This window comes from Rhea pennata, chromosome 1, assembly GCF_028389875.1.
Source record: "Rhea pennata isolate bPtePen1 chromosome 1, bPtePen1.pri, whole genome shotgun sequence".
NCBI classification, from domain to species: Eukaryota; Metazoa; Chordata; class Aves; order Rheiformes; family Rheidae; genus Rhea; species Rhea pennata.
The window spans coordinates 75785445-75798829 of record NC_084663.1 but is presented as its reverse complement, the minus strand read 5'-3'; the positions used below and the strand labels follow the sequence as shown (position 1 = coordinate 75798829).

At 44.1% G+C, this 13385-nt stretch overlaps 1 protein-coding gene across 3 annotated transcripts in view; it reads left to right on the top strand.

Moving 5' to 3' along the window:
- Positions 1-5014: 5014 nt before the first annotated feature.
- Positions 5015-13385, top strand: part of TTLL12 (tubulin tyrosine ligase like 12) — a 29877-nt gene continuing 21506 nt past the window's right edge. For 2 of the 3 annotated variants that reach the window (XM_062592304.1, XM_062592285.1), the window contains exons 1-2: positions 5015-5184; positions 11873-12048. In XM_062592304.1, the coding sequence (XP_062448288.1) occupies positions 5065-5184; positions 11873-12048 (296 nt within the window). In that variant the 5' untranslated portion in view covers positions 5015-5064. The remainder of the gene's footprint in view (positions 5185-11872; positions 12049-13385) is intronic. The other variant, XM_062592295.1, reaches the window with a different exon arrangement.

The following is a 13385-nucleotide window of genomic DNA, read 5'->3' as shown; positions in this document are numbered from 1 at the left end:
GAACTAAACCCTTGTAGATGCTGCTGGGACTTCTAAGCTTTATTACCTGTGTAAATTATGTACAAACAGCTATTTCCATATGAAATGTATCATGATAGTTTAGAGCAAAGATAGTGAATCACTGTAAAAAATTTGATACTTAGAAAATAAAATGCAGTGGTCTACGCTTTACCAATATTTTAACAATACTGTCAGATTTGTAGTAGAAAATGTTGTTGTAAATGTATCTTATAAGAAAATACATTTCCTTTTGCCTCTGTATATTAATACCTTTGTTTTCTATGTCAAAGCTCAAAACAAAGCATGTAATAAAACTTTTGTTAAAATCACTTTCCTAATAAACATAAAATGGAATGGAATGGAAAGCCTCGCCTGCCATTTATTACTGCACATGGACAAGGGTCTATGCACCAGTCTAATGTAGAAAGGATTCAGGAGATAACCATCTTTTTGATTACTTTTATATATTTTGGTCCAGTTTGCATCTTTAGACAATGGGGAGCTTTTTCTTTTTCACGGAACAAGTGGAGTTGTGACACCGAGCTTGATACTTCCAAATAGATTTCAAGGACTGTTTTGTAGAGCAAGAAGTCATGGCTAGAGCAAAGCAGCACATCACCCACCCTTCCAAGACTGTTAAAATTTTTTTTAAATAACTCTGATATTGCTATGTTTATCTCATGCAGTGCACTTTTTCAGACCTCTCTATGGAGGAGCTGCATCAAACAAGGATAGAAAGTGGGAAAAAAGCGGCCTTGCAGTCCCCCTGAAGACTGGATGAAGAGGAAACCCATGCTTGCACCCAAAAGGATGATTGACAGAGAGGTCAGAGGCATTCCTTCCTCCTTGAGCTCTGCTGTGGAAAAAGTGCATTTGCCCAAGACCTCCTTGCCACTGAATGTTAGATATGATAGTTGTTAATCGTTATACAATCCAGGATTAGAAAGCAAGTACAGTTTGTCCATCAGTGGCCTAAGTGACCCTCCTGATGTAATGACAGAATTGGATGATGAGAGATTGCAGTGACAGCAACAGCTCAGCTAAATATGATTTAAATCATCTTTTAAGTGTAAGAAATCCAAATTGTCATTAGGAGTGTAGTGAGACGACCTGTGGAAGATCTGGAGAGGAGTCAGTGACGGGTAGAGTACATGGTAGCAGCTGCAGGGTGTGAAGCTACACACTGACCAAATTCCCATCAGGGCCAGGCATGCGTACTGTTTTGCCAACATCCAGCTGCTTCCCAGGCAGAAGCTGCTCAAGGTTAGCACAGCTGAGATAAGGGAACAGTGCTAGTAGATTTAAGGGGCCCTTACGAACAAGTTGAGTCCTGCCTGGGTGTCTGACCTGTACCTCCAGCAGCCTCCCATTGGTGACCCTGCCTCACTGTTCCCGGGGCTCCCTGTGCAGCTTGCAGTGCAAGTCCTTAATTAAACTGATCCTGTTTAAACCCTTATGAACCTTGAGTGTCTCTCCCTGATGGTATCGGACCATCTCTTGTCTGCCTTGTGGTCACAAAGGGCGTATAGCATGCTGAACCAGAAAGTACAGATGTGATTAAGTCTGTTGACAAAAGGTGAGATCTGTCATTTGGCAGTGAGGTTAACAGTCAGCTGAGCATTGGGAGCAGTACAGCAGCCACCTGTTGCAGAATGGGCAGTAGATCCAAGATAGCAGCACACGGAGTGGTATTCTGCTGATACTTTCATGTAGGCATGTTATCTTGTTATCATATGACAGTATGCTCCACTGATTTTATATCTGTTGTAAAAGATATAAGCACTACAAACATGATTGATGACTATAGGTGTCACCATGACAGCTTTGAAAAGCATTAAGAGAAAAAAAAAGCCAAATTCTGACTGGCAGCAAAAAAAATCAATTACTGCCTTTTTCAGCTAACAGTAAGCCATTTCTGTAACATGGGAAGTTACCCTAACTATGCTTCAAGAAAGTTACAGCATCACTTTTATCAGACAGCATGTATCACGGGGGGACCGCTGGGACAGCGGGGCAGGACAGCTGCACGGGCTGGCACCTCACAGACAGTGCTGGAAGGCCAAGTTCTCTTCCTTGAGAGTGAGACTAGTGCTAGTGAGTTCAGCATTGCTGAAATTTTCTGCTTTCATTGCAAATACATATGTAAAGCGCACTAATAAAACTTAACAAGCACTTTGTCTGAGTAAGAACTGCATGGCTTAAGCACCATAAACTCATTTAAGCACATAAACTGATTGAAAACAATCAGGATAATATTCTGCAGTAATCTTCTCTTTATGGATTATCTTCTAATACCTATTTTTTAATGAGGGGTTCGCAGTGGTACCCCTGGGTTACTGCCCTGGGACCACCTGGATGTAGGCCGCAGAGGAAGGACGATCGCTCCCAAAAGCCTCACTCTGCGCCCTGGGAACTGTGGCAGCAATGCAGGAGCCGTAGGAGGTGGCCTCTGGTCCCTGCACCAGGAAATACTCCTGTTAGGCAGGAGTAGGAAAAAGTGGGGTAAGCTGGAGGCTTAAAACCACTGGATGCCTGGCTTTGTTTTACCATTAGTTAATGAGGTCTAAATGCATCCAGCCCACTTGGAGCTGCTTCTGTACCTCGGAGCCTTAGCTGTTCTTCATGCCAGTGGTTCTGACTATGCTTTAGCGTTACTCGGAGTTTATAAGCCTCAGGTCAAGCTGTCCCAAGACTTGCAGAGGCGCAACAACTCACCCAAACAGCCTGGAAGCACAGACAACTGGCCTGCAGCCAGAGCTCCCAACAAAAGTGAGGAGGAAGTGCAGCTAAGCACTGAGAAGGCACCTGCCCGTACTTGGCAAAAACGAGAATTATGTAAAGGTCACACCGCAGCAAGAGCACGTTCCCCTTACCTCTGGACAGGGCATGCTCAGTGTGGTTCTAATGAGCAAAGAAATGGAAATCTATCCCTACTTATTTGATTCATTTGGGGGAAAAAAGCTGAACTTTTTTTAAGGTAATAGTCTCCTTATGACTTAACTGTAAAATATTATATTTTCTGGGAACTTTCTCATTTTTATGAAGTCACCTGGCAGAAAAGAAGCAATTAGTTCAAATTACCACAAGTAAACAGTCCCAAACGTGAGACATTTGTTTCAGTGAGGAAAATGATGCAGCTGTCAAATTGCCAACAGCCTTTTAACTCAATATGGGCTGTGTAGAAGCATAGCATGTTGTGCATGGATAATATGCCACGATGTGCTGAGTCTATAGCAAAGGTAGAGAGGAAGGAAGGGTAGCACTGGGAACTTTTTGCCCAGTAGGCAAGATCCCTCTGAGGACTGGTACATGATCAAGCATTCACATTTTACCATACCAGCGCAAAAGCACTACCACAGCCCTCCTCTTCTTCCAGACCACACTACTAGTAAAAACATCCACAAACTCAGAGCACCATGGCAGAAACCCAACTAAGGAATGCTGGAAACGCAACTATTTTTTGATCTTGTGCTGTTTAATCTGATAGGTCTTCTTAGCAACATCCTAGTAAAGCCTTTACGCTGGCAAAGCATGGGAACACAACCAGAGCATATGGTGTGGCAGAAAGTCTCAGGCAGAGGAAGATTTGCCTGCCATTTACTATTCAGATATCCAATCTAAGGATTGCGCTAGATTCTCAAATGCAGAATGGTGAAGTCCAGTTGGAGCATGTAGGCACAATTTTTAACCTCTTTCTGTGTCTGGCCAAGTTGTAGTGACTCTTTGATATAAGACCTTCCTTCTGAGAGCTCTGTGATTACGAGGAGGGAGGGATTGCTGCTTTGGGTACTTACTCTGTATGGGACATCAGTCTGGCAATGCAGGACAGGGCAGCAAGCACAGAAGCATTTCTCGAAAAGGGCGTTCATGCTTGTTCTCCAAGGATCGAGCTCCGTTGATCTGGAGGCTTTCTTGACTAATTCCTGAGCCTAAACTCCTATTGCTAGCCCCTAACAGGGTCATCAAAAGATAGACACTGCAAATCCCATTCCCACATCTGCAGTCCAGGATCTTCACTGGCTGCCATTTAACTCCAAGTGTGTAAGATGCCCTGCTTGCCAGGCAAACTCTCTCCCACAGCAGGGCTGTGCCGTGCCCTGCTGTTACAAGGAACAGGAGGATCTGAAATGGGATCCTCGCTGGATCTGAGGACGGGCTGCCAGGAAAAGCCGTTTCTGCAGTCCCCAGAGCAGGTGTTCCCCACAGCGGCAGCTCCTGGGCAGCCAGAACAGCAAGCCCAGCAAAGCTGCACCACACCGTCAGTTCGTCCACCCGCTCATCCGGTGCTCGGGGTGGCTGAAAGGGACACGCTCCCCACTAGCTCCCCCCTCGCAGCGTTAAACCCAACCTGGGTTCAGAGCAGCACTACCCACAGAGTTTAGCGAGGCCTCCAGTTAACCTGGGTGAGGCTATTCCCGACTGAATCCGAGCAGGAATGGATTTTGTCAGGAATTTCTGAATGACCCAACAAAAATACCACGGAGCTGCCTCCCTGCTACGGGTGCTTGCAAAATATCACACCTCCCTTTTACACTGACCGATGGATGCATTATTGAAGAGAGACCTAGATGTTAGAAATTCACCTGTTAGATTTACCAAAAAAAAAAAAAAAAAAAAAGGAAAGGAAAAAATTGCTGCGCTTGCCACCGCCTGCAGTGCCCATTTTGGCTGGGACATTCCCAAAAAGCCCAGTAACAGCGAAACGCTGGAAAACCTGCACAAGTTGCTCAGAAGCCCTAAGCGTGGCTGGCAACACGCTAAGAATGCTATTAAATATATATATATATATATTAAAGGCAGAAGAACCCAGTACAGGCCGTGGGCGCCCACGGGCGCGCCCCCACCGTAACGGACCTACTCTTCCCCAGGGGGGTCACCCCGCCGTGAGCGGCGCGAAGCGGCCAACGGCCGCGCAACGGCCGCCCCGCGCGCGCCGCGGCAACGCCCCCCACGGCCCCACCCCGCCGCGCGCGCGCAGCGCCCGCCCCCCCCCCCCCCCCCCCCCACCCGGCATGCCCCGGTCCGCGCCCGGCCCGGCGGCCACAGAGGTAGCGGGGCTGCGCCATGTCCGGCGAGGGCGAAGGGGAGCTGTCGGCCTTCGTGGCCCTGCACGGCGCCGCGCTCCGTGCCTCGCGCGTCCCCGCGCGCTACTGGGAGAGCCTGTGCCGCAAGCTGCGCGGCGAGGTGGGTGGTCCCGCGCGCGCGCGCGCCCACGGCCGTCGGTTGGGGGCGGGTGAGCCTGGCGCGCGCCGCGCCCGTTGGGGGTTTCCCGCCACTGGGTTCCCTCCGCGGCCGTTGCCCCCGCGCTGGGCTGGCTGCGGGTCTGCGAGGGGAAGGCGCGGGGTGTCCCCGGGGGCGGCCCCTTCTCTTCCCCCGTGCTGGGGCGGGGCAGGTCGCTTCCCCCCCCCTTGCGAGCCGCCATGCGGGGCAGGGCCTGCTTTTCGGGCGAGCCGCCCTGTGGAGCGGGTCTGTTTTCTCCCACATGCTGCCGTCTGGCACAAGTGCCCCTTCTCATCCTGGGAAAGGAGGGGAGAAAAATAAAAACAAAAGGGGAGATTGCGTTAAAATGATGGAAGAACTCTGGGCTGGCTGGGTTACCAAAGCTGTGGTGAGGGGCTATAAAGATACTATGTGTACTGTGTGTGTATTTGCCGTTTATTATGGTGAGCACGAAGCTTGAAAGAGGGAAGTCCTGCTGGCTAGAAAACATGTATTTATTGGACAGAAAAAACGGATATATCATAAAGCCTTCAGCCTTTTTGCCAAAGAGAATTTAAGAAAAGTGGCAGCAGTGGTACTGAAGTCAAGATGTTGTCAGATGTTAACACATCATGATTTAGGTTGCTTTTATCTGGTCCTCTTTTCTTTTTCCTAACTCTCTACAATTCGATGCTGGTCTGTCCTGTTCTCAGTTGCTTATTACTGTGCAGAACGAACTCATTCAGCTTGTTTTGCACGTGCAAAAGTTATCTGCCTCAGACTGAGGTACACAGTGGCCAGTTTTCTGGGAGTACTTCTGGCTTGCTGGTTATCTCAGTTGTTCCTAATCTGAGCAAAAGCTGTTCAGCTGTCCCAGAGAGCAGAGACAGCGGTGGAAGAGTCTTCTGACTGTGTTTACAGCAGTGATAACACAAGCACCATTTTGTAGAGCATCTTGGCATGTCTGTGCTCTGTAGGTTTTTTAAATGGGCTAAATTCTGAGCAGCTTGTAAGTCTGTGTAAAACCACAGCTGTCAGTCCTAAAAAAGCAAATTTGGAGGCATTGCCCTTTGTGAAAATAGTTGAGTTCCTCTGCAGTAGTCCTGACCAGGCTGTGCACAAACCATCCTCTTGCGAGGGCTAGGTGGGTTTCACCTCAAGCCGAAACCAGAAGGACTCCCAACCTGCTCTGAAAGTCACAAAGGGATGAAGGATCTCTTTTTTTCCCCCATGTTTTTAGCAACCTTCTGCTTGTCATCTGGAGCCTGAGAAGGGAACTGGCAAGGGGATGGAGGAGGCCCTGGGGGAGGTGAGGAGAAAAAAGTTTGAGCAGGATATAGAGGAGACTGTAGCATAACACACATGCAAAAGTAGAAAGAAGATACATATCTAATTATTTGACCACTTTCCCCCCCCCCCCCACTGTAGTGCTGGGGCAGGAGACGAGACCAGTAAGTCGTGATACAATGTGATGGTCTGTGGCACATATATTGAAAACGTCTGAATTTATTTCCAGTGCTTTCTAACTGTTGGGTGCCTGGCACTGCAGTCTTACTATGTTTGTATTCCAGCTACTAGCATGACTGAAAAAATGTCCTCATCAACTCCAGCACTTACCTAATTACAAACCTTTTGTTATGCTATACCTCCCTCAGCAGGAATTGGTATAAATGACTTGCAACGGGGGATATCTGTTTCCTTGCTTAAATGAGAAAGCAAAAGAAGGAATAAATTGGAGCAGGATGAAAGAGGAGGAGGCATAAAGTTGGAAAACAAAAAAACTCAAAGTTGCAAGCTGTTACATTGCTGCATGTCAGTATTAGAAAGCTGAAGGCAGCTGGTAAACTGTGGAGCTAGGCTATAACGTAAAGCAGGCTTATGATTTGTGTGCTGTGGCCAAAATCCTTTCCTGGTGCCAACTTTGTCAGGGAGAGAAAGGAAGGAGAGGAGGGAAGAGAGGAGAGTGAGGAAACCTGTAGCTCTGATGCCTTTAGAGAAGCCAGGATGGGAGGCGTGCAGGGTGAAGCGAGTGTGCGCCCAGAGGTGGCAGAACGCACCTTTCGCTTGCAGCAGAGGCTGAGCCTGCTCTTGTGCTCAAGCGTGTGTGTGTGTGTGTGCAGAGAGAGATGTAATGACTTCAGTGTGCTTAGGAAGATAAATTAGGCTGCTGCTGATGCTTGTCTCTACTGCTGCAGCTTCTAGCCTTTGCCCCGGAGGAGGGCCAAAGGATATGGAGGAAACTGGGAAGTCCAGGGAAAATCAGTGAGGAGTGGGATAAGTTCTTGGGGAGGTAGATTCGGAGCTGCAGTACTTTACTTAGAACTGTATTATTTGGAGAGGCTGGAGGAGTGGCAATAAAGACAGCAAAGGAGATAATTGGGAAAAGATGAGCATGTTTTGGCAGTCTAGGTCAAGAATAACTGAAAAAATCCCCAGTGAAACACAGAGTTCCCTTGCTTCATGTATGAAGGTGGGAGGAATGAATTCTTCATTTGTCTTGACCTGTTAGCAAAGACAACATTCTCTAGCATTGTACAACTTGGAAAACTTGCATCCAGAATACAGATAAAATCTTCTCTCTTACATCAGTACCTCTGCAACCCAATCCAAGCAGCTGTTTTCCAACACACACACACACTCTTAGGCGCACATAGTGAATGTGCCCTCCCTCTTACGTGTATGCTGAAGCCCGCAAGAGAAGTGGAGGATTTGTTTTCATTCACCTGGAGATTTGCTGGAGCAGATTTCCTTTTAACATGATTGAAGCTTTCCTTAGCGTGATGGAAGCTGTGAATTAAATTGTATCACTAATTCAAAATATGGCCTATCTGCTAGATCAAGAAATAATGCTTAAAAAGAAAAAAACTTTTGCATTTCTCTGTTCAGTTTTCTCAGTTTCTCTGTTGGGGAGCAAACCTTTCAGAGTATCTGGCAAAAGCTGGCAAAATATATACAAGCATAATAGTTTATTAGGAGATCCTAAAATTCTATTTCCAGTATAGTGTGGGTTTTTTTCCTGCAGAAGGTTCGTCTAGTCTGGTTAGTAACCCATGCTTATGTGACTTACATAGTAAGCCTGGGAAATACAGTGCCTACATCTAATTTAATCCATAATAATTTTCCTATTGCAGGCACTTGTTACGTGATGTGGCCAGGCTACTGTGTTCTGCAGCCAGGTTTTTGTGGCTCTGAGATGGAGCTCACAAATGACTACTTACAGTGTCGTTCCAGTTAGAAATGGAGGCTTCTAATTAATCTTTAGAAGGAGTGCAGCATGATCAATACTAATAGCTTGTATTTTCCATTCAGAGAAGGTCAGGCTGTTGCTCACAAACCTTCAGAAAAGCATTTGGAAATGCGCCTAGCAGGAATTTGCTGAAGGTGCGTGTGCACGATGTAATTGTCATCGTGACATTGGCCTGCTCCATGTATCACACCCATTTCATACGGTAGGTTTGTTGCACAGGAATTGCACCTGAGTGTGGAGTTGCTTTTGCATGTCGAGGTGTTTACTGCCCCTCTGTTATGAGACTGTTAGAAAATCAGAGGCAGTAATTTTACTCAGCCATGTTTTACTTGCAATATTTTTGCCACCAAAAGGTTCACTGTCTTTGAGAGGTTATTATACATCTCCAGAAGCACTCTCTGGGGGAGTAGTAGAGCTCTGCCTGCTCTGCTTCAAGAAAAAGTTTATACCTTTTAAAATGGTGGTTTGAGCTTATCCAGCTGACTTTTGCCTTAAGCAGTTTATGACGCCTTCAAGCTGCTTGCTTAGTAGAGTCATAGGAGTGACAGCTTGTCTCAAAGGGTGGGAGGGAGAGAGCAGGACAGCAGTGTCTTCCACCCCACCCTGCTCCATCCCAAAGATGTTGCTGACTAGACGCTTCTACCCAACTCTCTACTGTAGTGTTTCTTATCAATTTGAATTTAGGGAACAAGAAAGAAACTGATAAAAATCATTTTGAAGGCAGCCTCGGGCTGCTGCTCTGAGAAGTGTGAATTGCTTCAGATGGGGAAATTTATTGACACCTGATTCACTTCAAGGTTGTCCTTTTTTTTAAGGGAGAGAGGAAATAATTTTTGGAACAATGCTGCAGAAAAAGTATTAAAGGAGAGATTACCTGCTAAATGCAACATGCCACCAATGTCAGTTGGAGGGAGAGACTGAAACATTGGCTTAGAGGATTTGGAGGCTGTTCTGCTTAAGTGTTCAGTTCACGTTTGGTGAAACATAAAACCAACAGCTTCCTTTAGTTGTTGAAGAACTTGATACAACATTCATTGTGGTGGTTTGGTAAACGAGTGGAGCCTGTGGCAAGGGAAGGTTAATCTCAAAGACAGCAGCTGCATATCTGTGCCCATCCAACTACTTAAAGTGTTAAGTATAAAAAACATACGAAGTGCTGCACTGTGTCAAGTGGCCTCCGATGAATCATACTCACAGCTTTATTTTCCTAAGGATTGCCAGTCATTTAGCTGCTGTTTGTCCTGCCAGCTAATGAGCCTGATTGGGAAAGCTGCTCTCGATCTAGCAGCAGGAGGAGCAAAACATCACTTGAGGGAGAAGTGGAACGTGTGTGCCCCAGTGCACTTTTTTACTGCCTGCCAATTTCCAGGATTAGCATGTGTGCGGTGAGCCACATCAGGAAGCAGATCCAGTGGAGAGCTAACCTGATGATGTGTGGGCAACCAAGCAGAGACTTACAAAAGTGTTTGTGGCCCCTGTTATAACAGCAAGAGGTTGTAATATTGCTTGCTGTTGCATAGTGGTATCCTGTTTGTTCTAGCAAAACTGAAAAAACTAGAAACAAATAAGAATTTCTAGCTATTTTGGTGCCTGATGAAGTGGGTGATATTAAGTTTATTTCTTAATTTTTTTAAAAATAGATGCATGCTTAATCTCCAGTGAGGTCGCTTTGCAAAAAATAATTTTCTTTACTCTATGAAAGGTGCATGTGTGGAGTTAGCCAACACATTGTGGGCATTTCCTTTTCCTATCCCCCAGCCCAAAGGAAAATACTACCCCTGTTCCTGAAAAGCAGATTTCAGGTATTTCTCCCTTTGAATCTGCACTGTGAGACTGTGCTGTAGCTTAAAATGTGAATTAGGTGTTTCTCCCTTCCTCTTGCTAACTGTCTTTTGGCAGCTATTTATTTTGACTAGCTTTTTTTTTTTTTTTTTTTTTTTTTTTTTACAAAAGGTGAATTATTTTCCTCACCCTCCTGCTGGAGTTTAGCAGAAATAATTATTCTGAAGCAACACTCACTTGGAAAGAACAAATAAAAGCTTGTTGCTACCTCTGTACTGTTACATCTACTAAGTTGTCAATGTACAGAAGTAGTAACTTGCACTAATGCAGCATCAGAGGTTACATATGCTCAGGCTTGATGTGAGGTTACATTTCTGTTTCTTTCCCCCTCTATACTACTTCCTAGTGAAATTGAGAAGTATGTTTTGGGGACATGACACCTCTACTGATTTGTCTGCATCTGCCTCATTACATAGTGTGTGAGTGACTTTCCAAATCTTTTTATAGGGAGTTATTTTTCGAAGTCTTTTGAAACTTCAGAATGCTTTTTTTCCTCCTCCTCCTCCTTTTTTTTTTTCAGAGCATAAATTGACCTTGAAATCACAAAAGTTGATGTGTTTCAGTAGCGTCTTAGTTTACAGAGAGTTTACAAGCCTTCCCTTTGGTGAGGTTTTGGGCAGAAAGGAAAGTTGTGTAGTGACCTACTGGATTTATAATCTGGATGTTACAACTAGAGTAGGAAAAATTGAGAACAAACCTCTTTTAGCATATTGATAGAGGTAAGTGCATAGATTTTAACTTGTAGCAGTGTAAGCAATCTCCAGATTCATCTAGAGATAAGTAAACATACGTATTTCCTTGAATAAGAGAGAAAGAGGGAAAACATACTGGGATTTCTTAATTGCTTCCAAACTCAGTTGATAAAAGCTCTTTTTCTTTTCTAAGGATCTTAGAATGATAGAATCAGTAAGGTTGGAAGGGACCTCTGGAGATCATCTAGTCCAACCTCCCTGCTCAGCAGGGTCACCTAGAGCATGTTAGACAGGGTTGCATCCAGGTGGGTCTTGAAGATCTCCAGAGAAGGAGACTCCACAACCTCTCTGGGCAACCTGGTCCAGGGCTCTGTCACTCTCACAGTGAAGAAATTCCCCCTCACGGTCAGGTGGAACTTCCTGTGGTTTGGTTTCTGGCCACTGCAGAGATTAATACATTTCAGCATAGTGTGGTGCCTGGGTAACAACTGGATTTGAGCTTTACATGCCATAATATGAGACTGTATTTTTGCAAGACTTAAATTGTTGATTTTAGTAAAGTTGAGCAAAGACTCTCTATATTCAGCTTTTAAAGAAAGGGTTAATAGGCTATCATCAGTAGACTCATTGGTACCAAAAAAAAAAAAAAAAAAAAAAAAAAAAAAAACAAATCTTCCTGCCAGTATTAACTGAAGAAATTTCCCAAGCAAACAGTTCTGTTAAAACATGGAAGAATTAATGCTATAATTGATTTATCTGTTAAGTTCAAAATGCCAAATGCTTATCGGATTGCAAATCAAAATTGTTTACAGGTGCCTTTCAATATTGAATTATGCTTGTCAGGATACTGCTTTAACTAACTGCATGGAATTCTGCACACTTCTAATATCAGGTGTTTGATGCTGGTGACTACTTCGGGATAATGCAGGTAGAAGAGGTGGAGGAGGAGGAAGAAGCTGATGAAGAAATGGAAGAACAGTTGAAAAAGAAACCAAATCCTGGAAACGAATCTTGTTTCAAAGTTATCATAACAAATGAGAATGGGCTTCAAGCCTCTGATCCAAATAGGTGAGCAGTGATTTCAGAACTACTGTTCTTTGAGTATAATAATCTTTGAGTATCCTCAGACCCTAGAATGATGGCACATACATGCAGTTTGCTTTAAAACTTGTTTGATCCCATTCAGAAATTCCATGTTTTTCTTTTCTTACTCTGAAAGATAGCTGCCTATTTCAATAAGCATAAATAATCTGCTTACAATGAGGCAGATGTTGCAAAGTGTACTTGTGGTGCAAGTTATTCCTTTGTAAACATGCAGGAGGGTGTTTAGAAATCAGTAAACTGACTGAGAAAATAGGCAAAGGGCAAACTTGAAACAAACTCCTCAGAGATAATACCAACATTTTGTATCTATGAGTCTGTGTGCTTGGAAAAAAGAATTGCACTCAACAAAGCTCTGATGGCGAGATGAAACTTAAACTCTTCTGGAGCTCTAAACATAGTTCTGCACAGTTCTATAAAATTTCTCATGCCAGATCTTTCATTTTTTTTAGATTTTTTTTGTTTAACTAAAGTTAGCCTTGATGAGTAAAAGCAGTGTAGATACCACCTTTATATACCAGCTTTAACCAAAGTCACTGTCTTCCTAAATCTGAGAACCAATTTAAATAATGAACTTTAAAGCATCTCCTGCAATAAGTATGGGCTTTCTTGCAGCATTCAGATGTGTACAGATGTAGGAGCAAAGTATCAGTGCACCCGTTTGCTAACTGGAATTTGGAACGAATTTCCAAAAGCCTTCCCTTTAGCTCCCTGGAGTCTTCAATTTCGACATTAAGTGGAATGAAATCTGAGATATGATAGTTGGTCAGGGATATTCTATGTACATGACAGGGGACTTATTTTTAACTTTATAAAGTATGTTTTGGTGTTTTCCCCTCTTCTCACCCCAAATGTACAATTCATTTTTTTTTCCTCCGGTTTACCTCAGTAAGAGGATAAAACCAAAATGCGGAAAACTGTTCTGTTTAAATAACTATGCTTTTGCTGTAAACATCATGCAACCTAAATGAGGGTTATACTTATTAAGGGAAGGCTTTCCAGTCATGTGTGGTTTTGTTTAGTTTTAGCTTGGCAATTCTTTTAAAACAATACATCTTTCTAAAAAGACCTGAGAGACAAACAAAAACAAAAAAAATATTTATTATTATTATTATTATTAAGTAGGCAAGGAGTATAGGCTTGTAATGATCAGATCTCTCCACCTAATTTTATGGATAACTGTAGATGTCACAGAGCTCGTCACTGATAAGATCTGTGAATATTTTTGCAAAATAGTATAGTGTTTTCCTTCTTCAGGCAAGAATTTCAAGTTGATGCAGTGGAAATAATGACCAAAGGGAAGA